Source organism: Charadrius vociferus, unplaced genomic scaffold (genome assembly GCF_000708025.1).
Source record: "Charadrius vociferus isolate BGI_N301 unplaced genomic scaffold, ASM70802v2 scaffold14, whole genome shotgun sequence".
Lineage (NCBI taxonomy): Eukaryota > Metazoa > Chordata > Aves > Charadriiformes > Charadriidae > Charadrius > Charadrius vociferus.
The window spans coordinates 2,263,218-2,280,230 of NW_009648876.1; the positions used below are offsets into that span (position 1 = coordinate 2,263,218).

The window sequence follows — 17,013 nt, forward strand, 5'->3', positions numbered from 1 at the left end:
ATAAATACATATATACATATCCATGAATATATATTTGTATTTTTTTCTTAGTATAACAACTTTCATCAAGCATATACATTAACACATTTCTTTCACTTTGAGGGTGGTGAGGCACTGGAACAGGTTGTCCAGAGAGGTTGTTGAGGCCCCATCCCTGGAGGTGTTTAAGGCCAGGCTGGATGTGGCCTTGGGCAACCTGGTCTAGTGGGAGGTGTCCCTGCCTATGGCAGGGGGGTTGGAACTAGATGATCTTTAAGGTCCCTTCCAACTTAAACCATTCTATGATTCTACATGTCACTTAAAGGCTTTTTATTGAAAACTTCCTATCGTAATCTTCTGTACATGGACTTACCTGTCCTCAGGAACATAAGAGTTAAGATCCCTTTATATATTTCAGTACTAGTCTGAGAGACATAACTTCATCTTCAGAAGAACAAGTTTGCTTTCCACGTGTCTCATTCCAATGACTGCTGAGAACAACTATGCATTTAACTCAAACTTGACTTATAATTTTTAGGTTATTGTGAACTTTCTCTCATGAGTGGATGCAGTGGGTCTGGCTGGGATAGAGTTAATTTTCTTCATAGCGGTGCCTATAGCGCTGTGTTTTGGATTTGTGACCAACACCATGTTGATTGATGCAGACCAGTGTTGGCTGTTGCTAAACAGCGCCTGCACAGCGTCAAGGCTTTCTCTTTTTTCAACGTTGCCCGCACCCAGCAAGTAGGCTGGAGTTGGGCAAGAAGCTGGGAGGGGGCACAGCTGAGACAGCTGACCTGAATGGACCAAAGGGGTCTTATATGCCATATAAATTAATGCTTGACAATAAAAACCGGAGCAGGGGTGGGTTTTCTTTTGAGTAGGCATTGCTCAGAGACTGGCTGGCCATCATTCTGCTGGTGGGTGGTGGTGAATGATTGCCTTTATTTTTTTTCTCTTTCCTTCGGTTATTAAACTGTCTTTATCTCCACCCGTGTTTTTTTCTCGCTTTTGCCCTCCTGAGTCTCTCCCCCATCCCGCTGCGATGGGCGTGAGTGAGTGACTGGGGGGATCTTACCTGCCAGCTGGGGACAACCCGCCACAGTGGACCGTAAGAAATTGCCTGAATTGCATCACCTGAGTTTGACTGCTGTAACACTGAACTGAGGGAAAACTTGTCCTGCAAAATCAAAGTTCCAAACTGTCTGCAGGACATTATTGACCAATATAAACGTTTTGACTTAAAATAAAGGGCATGTGCAGTCCTAATAGTCCTGTTATGTTCCATGTAACTGATCTTGCTTTGCAGTCATACCATATTAAAAATGAAAGTAACTGACTACACTGCTGAAAACAAACATTTGCCGCAAAATTACTCGTATACATAAGATGAAGGAATGTAAATGTGTGTACTTTCCACTAAAAATCTTTTTTTACTAAAAAATGCCAAATTCAGAATAATTTTTGATTCTATATATCATATTACTAATAAAGGTGGCTATCTCAATGAGGGAGAGCCTGGCCATTAATAGAAGTTTGATAGTGCCACCAGAATTTTCAAACTATTTTTCTTCTGCCTCCAGCAGCGTCATAATTTTCTTCATTGCATACTGCAAAATTTAATTATAGGTTTAAGAACAGTAGCTAATGGTGCTGTACGTGTACAGGTGAACAGGTGATCGTAGTTAGAATATGTGAGGTAAAAGCTGACATTTGGTTTGAAAATTAGTACCAGAGCTCAAGATCAAAGTTCAGAAGGAAAGTAGACTTTCAGAGAAAACATCTTTGCAATCACTATCCAAAATTTACATTCTAAATCGTAAAATCAGTTATCCTTAATGCCCACAAAGTAGATTTTGACCATTAACTTTTCTCATTTTCTGTCCCATTTGGGTACACACTCTCAAATGATTTTCAAGTGGAATCTTTCCATCTTGAACATCCTTAATTCAGTTCAACTCTTTTTTCTAAGTGCTTATTTTTGACACTACACATGAAGAATAAAACCCGCCGAGTGACAGTCTGTGATCATGTTTCATGTGGCAGACTTCATTTGCTTTCAGTTTATATTGCTATCAATTTATGACTTTGTTCCTTAAATAGTTATCTTTTTTTCCACATTGTAACTGATATATTGAATGATGTATATTTGAGAGGTATTTCAAGGAATCTTAACTTCAGTCATTAACTGGTTATCTCTTGGCTCAGGAACCTTTAGTTTGTTGAGAGAAAGTTAATATTTTTAAAGCAAATAAAACAGCTTTTCAATACATAATTATTTTCTTATCAATTTTACATTTTCATGCCCTTTTGAGCATCTAGCGTGCAGTGCTCGAATTTACATTTAGCTCTTCAGGAACTGCTTTAAATATTATTATTACGAAGGAAGAAATCAAAAATCAAAGTGAATTTTTAGTACAATAGCGAGGTATGAGAAGGTGCAATTGCAGTAACAGCAGCCTGCATTATTGTATGGAACTATCTCACAGCTTGACAGAAAGTCCCTGCTGGGGAGGAAATGTAGGGGAACTGGCAGAATTTTGCTACATCTGCTCCCTACTGCTAATAAGCTTTAACCTGTTTCATTTTTATTATGCTTACTGTTTAGATATTTTGCCTCCGAAATTATATCTGTAACTATGAGAACACATAAAAGGGAGCACGACAGGTAGGGCTGTTTAAAAATTTAAAGCTATCAGCAAGGGATATTAAAGGCCATAATGAATAAGATGGTTGCCTTCTCAGTGTGGGTTTTTCGAGTTCAGGCACTGCAGTGCTGGTGGAAAGACTGAACGTAAGTAGTGGGTAAAACAGATTTCATAGCTTGAGTAGCTTGTACAGCCAGAAGGCACCATTAGATCATTTAGTCTGACCTGTATATCACAGACCATTACGTTTCACCCAGAAATTCCTATTTTGAACCCTGTGAGTATACTTAGACTAAAATATATCAGACCTTAAGAGTTTAAAATACATTATGCCATGGGATGAGAAACGAGAGGCTGAGCTTCTCATGCAGTAGGAAATGTGTTTATTGCGTTGGTAAATCCACATGGTAGTGTGACTACTTCTTCAGAATAAACCAAACAACCAGAGGCTTGTATGCACTTAACAAAAGTGAAAATCCCTTTCTGACCCCTTTGACTTAGGGGAAAAAACTACAGGTGTTCATACGGTCTCAGAGCACTTGCTTACTGAAATGTTCTGCTGAAGCCATAACCAATTCCTTCAGAAAAAAAAAAAAACAACCAAAAAAAACCAAACCAACACCAAAAAACAAACCCCATACCAAAACCACCACCCCTCCAAAAAAACCCCAAACAGAATAAACAAAAGTTAGACTTAATCTGCCTCATTATGTATCAGTGGGAGTAATTAAGGGCCCAGTAAGAGGGAAAATATTCTCTTTCAAGAAGTCATATCCATTTTTAAAGCTAATATTCATTGCCTTAATTCTGAATTTCAGGCATTATGACCCTTTGACAGCCATGCTGGCAATCCTGTGCTTCTCGTATTCTCAGTCCAGACACATGCATTGCAGTCCTTTGAATCTCTGAATAATCAGTGCTATAGCTGAGGTTTATAACCATCTAAAAATGGGGGGGAAATGGTATTGTATATTTTCCATTTGATATTATCACATGCTTCCTGATTATCCAACATTTTAAAATCTTTCTTTTGCTCTGATGGTGGCATAATTGTTGCATACAATTATGAAATGTATTTTGAAGAGAGATTGGAATGGATAAAATTCAGTGGGTAGTCGAAAACTCGTAAGTCCATGGGGCTATTGAGACTGTGCTTTAAGGTAATGGAATAGAACAAGATTGTGACACTTACCTGATAAATCAAGCAAAAATGGAAGTCTGAGTCTTAAATAGGAGATTATTCTCCATTACTGTGAATGCAGAGGTCTGTGTCTTTCTTTCAGCAAGCCAGTTTGCATTTTCTATATTTCTTTCAACTTATTCTAACAAGTAATTATTCAAACTTACTTTTCGAGAAAACTTCCAGGCTGGTAAGCCCAGAAAGCAGAGGTGTTAGCCTGCTTACTACAGACTTTGTGTGCAGTTTCGGGTTTTCAGTCAGTTATTTGTTCTAGAGACTGGTTCAAAGCTGGTTATGTCTTCATGGAAATGTGATACTGATTGCTCTTATTTTGATCATGTCACAGAGCTTCTCAGTTTCCGAAATGAAAGGATGAAAAAAACAGAGATCCAACAGTAGAAAAGAGAAGCAAAACTAACAAGCAAATGATGTCCTTATGCCCTATATATAATCAAAGGAGAGCTTGTAAGGTTAGGTCTTTAATTTCAGCTGAGCCCTTTGGTCTATCCCACAGAAGTGATGAAAATTTATACCGCTGCTTGGCCTCTGTTGACAATAATGGTAAAAGATGGAATAGCAAGTTGCTAAATTATTCTGTTTGAGTGATATAAGCTATAAATCATATGTAGTTATTGATCTGATTGCTTACAAACTCTATTTTCATGAGTTTCCGTATTTGTTTATTTTTTATGTAATGTTTACATATAATTACAGTAGTACTATTCAGAGAGCACTCGTCATGAAAGTTTTGATTCTGCAAAGACTTAAACATATCCTTTATGCACCAAAAACCCGTCTCAACTTATAAAATCAAATATGCGCTAGATTTATTGTGGGATTTGGGCCCTAAGAGTGATGTTGGTTAATTGTTGTGGTAGTTTCTTCTGACATACTTGGTTGACTACCGTGAGATTTTAGCACATCACCTTGACAAATCCTAATAATAGCCAGCAATATATTGTATAGATTTCAGATTTCCTATACTCTCACTAATATAACTTGAGGTATGGTCATTTTAGTCACCTGCAAAATGCCTTTCTGGGAAAAGTTAAGCTGTTGTTCTTGGCATGTTAATTGCTGACCATTTCATATCTAATAATTAATTTTGCATCACTACCATACCTGCATGCAGAATTTTTCACAATTATTATAAAGAAAACTTAATTTAGATTTTATTTCCAAATGCCGGCATGTGGAAATATAATCATTATATTGAGAGATGAAATTAATTTGAAAACCATTTGAATTTAAAAAAATGATTAAAAGCACCTTTTGAAACAGTACTGCCTCTAAATTTCTATACCCATATTTGTTCCCCTGTATTTACTTTCTCTTTTTGGGGCTTCTGTTTTTTAAAGATAGATAAAGACTGCACAAAAAAGAAATTATTCTGCAAAATGTGCTCTCAGATGCTGACACAAAAAATAAAGAACCACCTTGTTTTCTCTAGATTTCCTCTGGTTCAGTAATGCCAAGTAAGTACAGGCTCAGTTTTCCGGTGGACATTGTACAAATAACTTCTACATGACACAGTGGTAACTGAACTACCATCAGCTTTGTCCAACAGGTTGTGGAGCAGAGACGACTAAAATGTCTGAAGAACTGGTTTCTTTTTATATTAACAGTATTTATTCCATGATAAATATTCAGGTTTATAAGACCTCATTTTTAGTCTGCCAGTCTCGTGTTAATGTATTTTTGGCATGCAGCAAATAATCTGTTTTATTTCAGGAAGGAATACTAAATGACAGACTTTCTTATTTTTGTAAGCTTTGCAAAAAGAATATTCTTAACAATTTTATTGTTATAAAACACTGCGGTATGCATTCTTTGAATTCTGGTGTGTTATACCAGGAATGCATGTGGCCTATTTATTAGACAAACTAGGATGTTGAAAAGGATTGCTTCTATCCTACTTTCTTCAGGAACTGACATTTTTATTCTTATGCAGTTTTCCTAGTGGAATCTTTACTTTTTAAAGTCGTAAACCTATTGTTGTGAGAGACTCTCTAGCAAAGCTTAAACTGGATCTCTGGAGTTTGATGCACTCTGTTTAATGCAGGCAGTGTAAAAGAAATTTTAAATGTATTATTTAAAGGCACATTAATCTTGCTGCTATAATGGTGTAATAATGCATACCATAGAAGGTTTTCATAAACTCAGCTTCTAAAAGTAACATCACAGTATCTTTCTTTTTGTTCTCCAAGTCAGTTCTTTGTAGAGATAGCAATTACGCATTCATCTCTGTCTCTTACAGCCTGATTCCATATTCAGCTGTGAGGTAGGTAGACCTTAGTCCTCATTCACACAACAAGAAGAATATTTCTCATTTGGAACAAATGGAGGATAGTCAAAATAAACAAATTTATGTAATAAATGTTAAGACCTGAAATGTGTACCTTTTTCAATTAAATTAAGTAAAATAGTTAAATGCTTATGCAACAATTGAGTATTGGTTTGTCCTATACTCATTATTCCTGTGTTTTCACTGGAATCTTAATGGGTATGCCTTTGTTTTGGTTTGGGTTTTTAATGAAAAAAATGCACTATTAGTTAGAGAAATTCTTTTTTTTAAGTTTAGCAGTTTTAAAACCACAGTCTGTGTAGACAACCCTTACTGCCCAGCATTTTTCATTCAACTACACTCATTGCTTTGGGTTCTGCTTTGTTTTGTCGCGGTGTTGTGAATGCATTAGGCATTCATTAGTGTAAGAGTGTTCTGTAGCTCCCCTGAATGTGCACAATGACAATCAAGTGAATCTTTACTAAGAGCTGAGGCATACAAAATGCAAGGACTCAGTAATACTATGAACCAACGCGATAGCTCCTTGTATCTGAGCAAAGCTCAGGAAAGCATTATGCACCCAGCAGTTCAGACAACCGTTTTACTTTAATGTGGAGATACAGGTTAATTACAAGTTTAAAAACCAATTGACAACCTCTGTTGTTAACCTTCCTTCTTGTGATATGAAAGCGCTTGTATTTCTGCATTAAACAGGTTCATAAAAGTGTTAGCTAAGGCATGTTTCTACCAAGCTACCTTTTCAGCTTCAGACCAGGTGTGAATATAAAGTATAGGAAGAGTTCCCATTCTTATTTCTCATTATTAGATACCTTAAAGAACTGGATGTCATTTGATAACTGTAGTACTGTGGCTTTCAGTAAGTTTTCAGCCAAGCCCTTCAACCCCTCCTATTTCCAGCCAATTGTCCTTATACTTTTGCAGATTTGAGTGAAGCATCCTTTGCACAACCTTGTTAGAGGGTTAAAACACAGCAGACTGTCTGGGTGGCTCCAGTGTAAGAGGTCTGAAGGTCCCCATTCCTGTGGCAGGTGCCTGAAGCAGACAAGCCTTCTGCTTAGCACAGTCTGGGACTGTCCATTCTGTTTTGGTTGTCTGTGCTGTCTCTATCAGTATAAGCAGGGACTGAAGTTAAATGTGTGCCCCTAAAAGTGGGATTCCAGTTCTCTCTGTGATTCTGCTTTGAAAAAGGAGAGAGGAAGCTTGCTTTTTTTTTTTCTTTTTTCTCAAAAGAGGCCAAGAGTAACAACATCAAACTCCCTCTTCTTTGAGCCCAATATGCTGATGCCAAGACCTCTGCTCAACTCACTGAAGAAGCACTTCAAAGCTGTTACCTGCATTCTTCTGCTTGACTCTGTGCTCACCATTCATCTATAAAATCAGTCTGGAATATCACAGATGAACATAAAATTCCCTTAGAATTGCAGAAATGTTGGAAAGGACTAGTTGTTGCAAGGGTCTACGTGTGAAAATCCAACCAGTCCTGTCAAGAAAGTCCAGTTGTTTTTCTTCACCGAACACACCACTGGTATCAGCATAAGCATAAAATCTTACATAAGAACATAAGAATAGCCATAATGGTGTAGCCTCTGCTTAGTATTCTGACTCCAAACAGTAGCCCTAAGCAGATGTGAACAGTAAAATCAGGAAAAGCACATATCCACTGTAATATTCTCCCAACCTCAAACTATTTTATTTCATATTTAAATTAATTAAATTAATTTTAATAGTTATATAAATCATTAATTTTTATATAAATTATTAACTATTGTATAAATTAAAAATTAACTGAGAATTTTAATATGTCTCGTCTACAATCCCCACTGAATCTGTGTTCTGAATACTTGTTCTTGAATCCCTGTAAAGTCCTTGCAACCACAGCATTCTCCATCAAGGCATTCCAGGTGTCACCCACCATTGTTCCTTTTGAAACCATGCTCTTACTAATGTCATTTGATGATCCATAGTTCTTGTACAGAAAGACAAGCGTGCAAAATCAATTCTTATCCCTATCCACCCTTCTTATGTCATGTATGATTTTGTAAACCTCTGTCATATTGTCTTTAAGAAGGCTGGAGAACATTTCTAGTCAGACCCTCCAGAGCTTTTGATCATCCTTGTTGTCCTCTTCTGAACACATTCTAGGTCTTAGTACATTATTTTTCAGTTGAGAGATCCAGCGTTGTACATCTTACTCAAGGTGCAGGTGAACTGTAAATTTCTACAGTGACGTAATGTTACTCACTTTGTTCTCTATTCCTTTCCTAAGAATCCATAACTTTTTACTTGCTTTCTTGACTACTATCTTGACTTTAGTTGCTTGCTTTACTTGCTATCTTGACTACTGTAATGCTTTGTTAACCAGTCCATCAAGATTTTCCAGGATGTTACTTAGCATAGCGCAGCAGTCTTCTCAGTGTTTACAGTAATATGGCATCAAACTACTTTGGAATTATAAAATGTCAGGTAAATAAGAGAGTCACATTCGCAGTCCTCTGAAAACCTCCTCCGTATCTTCTGTTTTTCCCCTGAGTTATTGAAATGTGTGTTGTCTCTCCAGGAGAATATCAGTATTTTCTTCACGGTGGGAAAAGTCCTTTGTTGAGTTGTGGGGGTTTTTTTTTCAAAGCAAAGTCTTAAAAAACGAGAGTGTTCACAGTCCTCTGGATAGAGAATTATATAGATGTAATGCATGTATTTGGAAAAATCTGCTTTTTGCCTTCCTTTTCCAAACTTTCTGGGGCTCCATCTTTCCCACCTTTGATAAAATGAGTAGCAGATGATCCTGTTGTCACAAGGAGGATATTATGAATCATGTTTGAGGACAGTCTGACGTGAGATTCAGTAAGAGCTAAATCACTTGTCATATCAAATTTTTGTCCAAAGTTTTGGGTTCTACCATTTCATAGCATGACAGAATCAAAATCCTGTCATAGCGTGACCTCCAAGATGATCCAGTTTGCATCCATTCCTGAAAGAAGACTTTTTTGCAGAGTCATTTATTGTCAGAGGCCATCCCCCGCGCAGCGAAAGGAGGTTACCTGGCTTCCTTCTCCAGCCCTCTTTGAATCAGATCATGTAAAAGTGTAGCACAGAATTAGCATCCGCCTCCATATTATCTCAGCAGTTGACAATGAACCTTTGCAATATGCTCATTTTCCCCTATGGCATCCGAACTGTTCCTGGTGCCAAGTTACCTCGCAGTATTTGTTCTTGGAAAGAATTAAATACTGTGGAAAAGCTAACAACTGGAAATGGGGATCTTCAACATGCAGACTCTCTCCCATGAATTGAAAATCATTTGAATCCTGATACCTAGGAAATAAGTATTTAAGGGCAAATACGTTTAGATGTCAGCTACACCTACAGCCTAATGAAATTTCCAAAGATTTGTAAAATTCAGGTCAAACATACTTTAAGGAATCACTGCTTTCAATAGTGTTTGGTCCAACAGTGTTTTCTCATCTCTCAGTAATAAAAATTTTACAAAGGTTCCCGAAAATTGTCACTTTTTTTCAAGAATTACAAGCCAAACTACTCCCTCTTCTCCCTCAATTTTTTTTCCCCCAAGACTGAAGACATAGAAGGACACAGCCAAAGCCTGTGCTCCTTTATAGAACAGTCTACAACAGTATCCTTGGGCAAGTACCCTAAAAACATGCTTTTCTTCATAGTACCACAGCTGTCTGCCAAAAAGTGCTGGATTTCATTGATGAGAGAGCAGAACCAATTGTAAAGAGCAATGTAGTCATAAAATAATTCCTCTTTATTTTCACTCTTAATAATTGCTTATATTGTTCCAGCATCATATGAATAGAATTTCATAGCAGACCTTATATATTCACCCTCATTTGCTAGACAGGCTATCATAAAGATATTCAGCTGTTTAAGACGCTTGTAAATGTCTGAAAGGTAACTCATAAATGCAGCATCCATGTACAACACAAATGTCAGCAATTTCTTGAAAATAAGTCAGGAGAGGTCATTGTTAGAAATATTTCTGTATGATTCTGTAGCAGCTGATGAAAGATTATTAGTCCCCAGTAGCTCCATCATTTGTGCTTTGTGCAAACTCTAAAGTTAAAGGTTATGAGTGCTATGGTACTGTACAGGTACACCGTGAACAGTCTTTCACTCACAATGATTCTCATTTGTTAAATTTGGAAATGTACTTTCTCCTGGCCTTAATTTTCATGTAGTTCTTCGTATTCTAAATGGCAGCTGAAGGCAAGCAGAAATAGTGAGTAATTGATTTAACAACCTAAGACAAGTACATGGAAGTAGAAAAGTTTGTCTTAGCGCTTGATGTGACCTGAGAGAGCTTCTTTAGACTTTTTTTTCTAAACAGTACCTCAGCACCTTGGGCCAGCAAAGTGGCCTTTAAGCCTGAATAAGCATGACTTTTTTTTTTTTTCCCCCTCAGTGGAAAGCTCCAGTATTTCATCTTTTCAAACTGTTTTACAGCACTCAGAGCAGAATTATATTGACAAGGTTAGAATTCGTCTCCTAGAGGAGAATACCGTGCTCCTCCTGTTAAGTGCTAATATAACATTTATGTGTTGGTACCTTAATAACAGCCCCGGCTAGCCTAATGAAAGTACTGAAAGCAAACAGTAGTCAGCGAGATTTTATTATGACTGAAGTGACTGCAATTTGAGACAAATTATCCCTATTTTTGTTCCCATATCAAAACCAGAAATGCTAAAGCAATTGCTGCATGTTTGGTATAGAATTAGACTCCACTATCGTTAATATAGAAGTAAGTGCATTTTTCATGTAAACAGCTCACGAGGGTCAAGCATCAAAGATATTCTGTGCAAAATGCTTGTCAATAACTTTGCGAGTGAATTTTGAAATAAAGTGCCTGTAACCTGTCATTATTTCTTCCTCTCAAAGTTGAGAGCGAGTGGAGGAAAATTGAGCCTGTGAATTGAAGGTACTGTGAGTTACATGGCCTTATCGACTTCAGGCAAAATGACAGGTTTGCCTTGTTATTATTTTTCCTTTCAGAGGTCAAGCAATGGACAATATTGCCAGTATATACTGCAGTGTAAGCAAATTGGTATATAAAAAAGTTGGTATCTGTGTACACAAAGAACATGGTGTAAGTCACTAATATTAAAAATGCTTAATATATTGTCTGTCCATAAAAATGGAGGAAAAAGTTTGGAAAAAAAAAATAAACCAATCTGCTGGCCAGAATAAGCATTTCAACTGTTCAACTATTTGAACAGTTGTTCAAAAAAAAAGTATGTGCAGAGAGCTGATAAGTTAATGTAAATTCTATTGTTTGAGAGTATTTATATCATAAAAGGGGGTTGCTTTCCATAAATAGACCTTGTTGTATACCCAATAGGAGTATGAGTATATGTATTTAAGTATAAGGTAACAGCAGACCTAAGTGTGTGTACTGGTTTTGGCTGGGATAGAGTTAACTTTCTTCATAGCAACCTGTATGGTGCAATGGTGTGGATGTGTGACCAAGACAGCGTTGATAACACACCGGGGTTTTTAGCTATTGCTGCGCAGTGCTTGCACGGCGTCAAGGCCTTCTCTGTCACACTGCCCCACCAGCGAGTAGGCTGGGGGGGTGCAAGAAGTTGGGAGAGGACACAGCTGGGACAGCTGACCTCAGCTGACCAAAGGGATATTTCATGCCTTATCCAGCCATAAAAACTAAGGGGAGGGGTCTTTGGGAGGATACCATTGCTCACAGTGTAGCTGGGCATCAGTCTGCTGGTGGGGAGATGTTGAGTAATGGCCTCTGCATCACTTGTTTTGTTTTTCTCCTTTTTCTTCTTCCTTTTTTCTTCACTTATTAAACCATCTTTAACTTGATCCACAAGTTTTCTCACCTGTGCCATCGGGGAGAGAAGGAGTAAGCCAGCAGCTGTGTGGTGCTTAGCGGCTGGATAGAGTCAGCCCAGTGCGATGTATTGTTCCTACTTTAAAGCTCTAAGCTTGTTTTTGTTTGAATTCATATGAAAAAGGATTGAATACATACTAAGAACACAGGGACAAGATCATTCTTTTATGAACTTATCTTAGGTTTGTTAAGATTCAAAGGTAATGCTATTTAATGCACATGGGTACACGTATTTTGGGTTGAAATGGCTACAAATTCACAATTTCTTCCACACAGGACACACAAGAGTGTTTCAGTATTTTGAAACATAATATTCACTTCCTATACCTGTTAACATGCTACAGTGTAATTTGTACTAAAATTTTTACAAAGAAGCAGAGAGCCTGTCCTGCTTTAATACCATCAGAAGAAAAGGAACTTGGTTACTCAGAGTTAGCTTGCCAGCTTAGCTAATTAGATGTGCTGGTTGATGTGAAAACAATTCAAATGTACTTTCTAAATGAGCTCTGCTATTAAGGAAACACATTTTATCTTCTAAGAGGGTTTCTTCAAGATCATTCTGCTTTTCAGAACTGTCTGAACTGTATCTTTAGTACTCCAAAATTGAAAATAAATCTGATGTACTTTACTAACTAATTTCTGTAGTTTCGGTAGTTCCTACCATTTATATTCTCCAAAGGCCATTGGTACAGACAGAAGTTACTGTATGCAAAAAGACTTTTTTTTTTATTGCAAAATGAGTGCAAAATACATTATCATCAGCATTTTTTTTAATGGTACAGGCACAGCAGTAGTTTGAGATTGCAAAAATGAGCAGATACTCTCAGACAAATTCGTAACTGCTCAAGATGGCTTTTCAATAAGAAGGAAAGTTTAGGGGAAAAACAGTCTTTGTGAAATAACTGTACTGCACATACTTTTTTGAATATATCAACTGAATATGAGCAACATTAATTTCTACCAGCTCTGTAATATGCACAATATTTTGTTTATCTTGTAGGTTGAAGATTCAGAGACGTCTCATGATGTAACTGCAGTTTGTGGGTTGCTTGCTGTGGTTGTAATATCGCACCTACCCAGAGATGCTGCCATTGAATGGCATGTTGTTGCAGCAGTTGATGATCCACTCCAAAGAAAACATTTTGCAATGAAGATGTTGTCAGAGGGCTTCCAAATTGAGTGTGAATCTGTGGAGTCTAGTTCTGCATCTTGTGCATCAATCTCTGTACGTCTGAGCTTGATTTCACCATCAGCTTCTCAGCTTGATTTAAATGGACCTCTTCATCACTTAGTTGCTATGTTTAGACAAGCTGTTGAGAAACTTTCAGAAGACTGCAGTGCAAGTCCTTTGTCTTTTAGAGCTTTCTTCAAGGAGGATGTCTTCGAGGCAGAAGCGCTACAAACAGGTAAGACTTATGATGGCAGAAACCAGGTGTTAAGCATGGGGTAATTTTTGTTTACTTCTACATAAGGTTTCATTGGAAGAAGACGTTTTAGAAGTGCCTTTCAAGGACAGGGGGCCAAGAAGGCCAACAGCATCCTAGCAGGTATCAGAAATAGCGTGGCCAGCAGGACGAGGGAAGTGATTTTCCTCCTGTACTTGGCGCTGGCGAGGCCTCACCTCAAATACTGTGTTCAGTTTTGGGCCCTTCACTACAGGAAAGACATTGAGGTGCTGGAGCGTGTACAGAGAAGGGCAACAAAGCTGGTGAAGGGTCTAGAGAACAAGTCCTGTGAGGAGCAGCTGAGGGAACTGGGGTTGTTTAGCCTGGGGAAAAGGAGGCTGAGGGGAGACCTTATCACTCTCTACAGCTACCTGAAAGGAGGTTGTAATGAGGTGAGCGTTAGTTTCTTCTTCCAAGTAACAAGTGACGGGATGAGAGGAAATGGCCTCAAGTTGTACCAGGGGAAGTTTAGATTGGATATCAGGAAAAAATTCTTCATGGAAAGGGCTGTCAAGCATTGGAACAGGCTGCACAGGGAAGTGGTTGAGTCACCATCCCTGGACGTATTTAAAAGTTGTGTAGATGTGACGCTTAGGGACATGGTTTAGTGGTGGACTTGGCAGTGCTAGGTTAATAGTTGGACTCAATGACCTTAAAGGTATTTTCCAACATAAACAATTCTATGATTAAGATACATTTGTTATTTTTCTGGTTACCAGGCCTGCTTCTCATATAGAAAGGTTCTATTCTTGGACGTTTTCAAGTCCAAACAGGATAAAGCCCTGGATTACTTGTTCTGATCTCACAGCTGACCTTACTTTGAGTAGGAGGTTGGATTAGATGATCTCACTCCAATCTGAGTTATTCTGTGATTCCATCAAAGAGAAGTTGCTGAGAAGTCCAGCCACTTCAGGGTCGAACATAAGGAGAATGAATCTTTTGCACAAAAGTCTTTGAACAGTTGTCCACTTGGTAGCCTGCTTTTGTCATGATCTAGAACTATGTTCAAATAACCAAATTCTGTGTGCTATCAAGCACTCCTTTAAGAATATATAGTGAAATATTAATGTTTTAAAACAAGAAAATGATGCTGTATCCTCTAGATTAGAGGATGTCTGGTTTTCAACATGGGCTGTTTTCTTACCAACTTATTTAAATAGAACTTGCTAACCAAACAAATTTACTGGTTTTTCCCAATGTTTATTTTTTCAAAATCTCATTCCCTTACCAAGTAAAGAGAATACAGAATAATAAGTATAATGTTGCAATTATAGTTTATTTGTTATGTTGTACATCTGTATTTTGGGCTATGCTCAATTTGGGACAACTAACATTATGCAAGAGCACAAGAGCTTATTTTATCTGTCAGGCCAACAAAACTGGTAGACCGTACTTTTATTGAAATCAGTGAGAGCTTTGTTATCAATTTGAGAAGGAACAAAATCAGATCCTTAATCTATATTTATCTCAAAGATGCATGCACTTTAAAAATCCTTGCAGACCACAACTGATCCATATTAATTAGCTGACATAAATGTTAGCCCTCAAATATTCTACTGTCCTATTTTTTTTTTCTTAACCTGCAGCAGTTTTTGAAGAAAATTCAACTTGACATTGTTTAATAGATTTAAAGTACAGGAATTGAAAGCTATAAAAATGTGGCATAGAATAAGCATATTTAATCCAGGAAGCAAGGAATGAACATATAGTCTGACAGAATGTTGTTGTTTTTACTACATCTTGTTTAAGAGCTAGAAGGAAACCTGATAAAACATGTTCCTGGCATGGGATTAACGTTACCGTTTTGCCTGCTCTCTTTCTGATATTTCTCAGGCCATAGAACAATTGCTTTGAAATAAATTTTATTTGCTTTATTAAATATATTGATCAATATAATGAATAAATTGTGTGCATAAACATTTGATTCAGTTCCATTCACATTATACTACAAATGACATAGACATAGGAAGATTTGTTGTGATTGTCATATATTCATTCTGGTTGTGTTCAGATCTCTGCACTGTCATAATAATTCCTGTCATTATAGCAATTTTATCATTATCCCCACTGGTAAGAAATACATTCTTGCAAATCTGTAGAATATATAGAATACATTAAATTTACAAGTAGCATTAATTCATTGATGAAGAATTCAAAAATAACATTTTTCTACTTAGGACAAATTTCCAGAAAGTTCACGTAATGGGAAGAACAAATATGCTATATATTTAAAAATAATTTCTCAAATTAAAATAGTTGTAGCTGAAGTGTGTCTTACTGATAGTTTCAATGTGAAATAAGACTATTGTATATATACTATTTCTGATTCAAAATCAGAAGACAAATTTTTAATATATTGTTAAGACACAGGAACATATTTAAGTGTACTGCTAATACGTGTCCTTGGAACCCTGGAAAGCATGTAGTCTCCGGTGAAGCCTCCTCAGATTTCCAAAGGATACAGCATATTACTGAGCTATGTCCTTGACTGTCTTTTGCACTATTATTATCATTATACTTCTTATAATTTAAAATGTGCTCACACATATATATTAACTCCCAGTTTAAAAAGCACTGCATAACGTTTCCAAGATATTCCCATTCATTTCAGTATCCCTTAGACAGTGTCCATAAGCGAGATGATATAGTCTGTTTTATCTTCTGTTATTATTGGCAGCCTTTAGTTTTGACTGGCAGAATTACTGCAAATGTGTGTGTCCTTTAGTGTGCTTCACTGATGTAATATACCAAAACTAATGTCAGGTCTTTCTTTTGAATCCCGAGGTATTTTAACGTGCCTATAACACCAGCCCAAGATATTAGAGATTGTTATGTTCTGATGACCACTGCTTCTTCCAGTTCCTCATAGTATATTCCCGTTTGCCTCTTGAGCCTTAAGGCGGTCTTCATTTTTCATCTACAACAGCCCGTTAACTTGTCAGCCGCATTCTTAAATCTAGATTCAGGACCAAGGGAGGAAAAAAAAAAAAAAGCATGTTTTACATTACCCAGAAGTTTAATTCATTACCTGAATAGAATTCGAAGCATACGTGTAATATATTTAGGCAAGTTCAGATAAGCTTGTTCTGCTTATAAAATGCATGAATCTGAATGTGGCGAGTCACAAGAGGGAACAGTACTGGCTTCCAAAATAGCACTGCTTTGTGTCTTGTCAGCTCTGTCCGAGCATGGCCAAAACTTGCTCATACCTCTCTGTAGGCTTGCCCTAAGATATTTTGAGTATTTGGATGTCTCCGTGGTGATTTCCACTACCTCCAAAGGTTACTTTCTGTTGCAGAGTGTGTCTAGGTGGATATCGGAATTTACTTAGGCTACTGATCAAATAGTTGGTAAAACTGTCTTTCAGACACAGAATAGCATTTTACAAGGACACAGGATTAAGCAGAAACATACTGATCTTGACTTGAAAACCTGCAGGCCTAATAAACGGACTTTTAAAAAATATTGTTTCCTTGATGTGGCTGCCAGAACACAAATGATATTGAGAGTTGCCATTTATTAATTCAGCTCAGGTGGTGCTGGTTGCTAACCAGCTGTATGATGATCTGTTAGTGACATGTTTGATCTCCGAC

The 17,013-nt window shown here is 37.3% G+C and overlaps 1 protein-coding gene across 1 annotated transcript in view; it reads left to right on the top strand.

Annotated features, from left to right (window-relative positions):
- The window catches only part of DPH6 (diphthamine biosynthesis 6), a 206,830-nt gene that overhangs the window by 153,122 nt on the left and 36,695 nt on the right, over window positions 1-17,013 (top strand). The window contains exon 13 of the mRNA XM_009886923.1: window positions 12,976-13,381. Coding sequence (XP_009885225.1) covers window positions 12,976-13,381 — 406 coding nt within the window. The remainder of the gene's footprint in view (window positions 1-12,975; window positions 13,382-17,013) is intronic.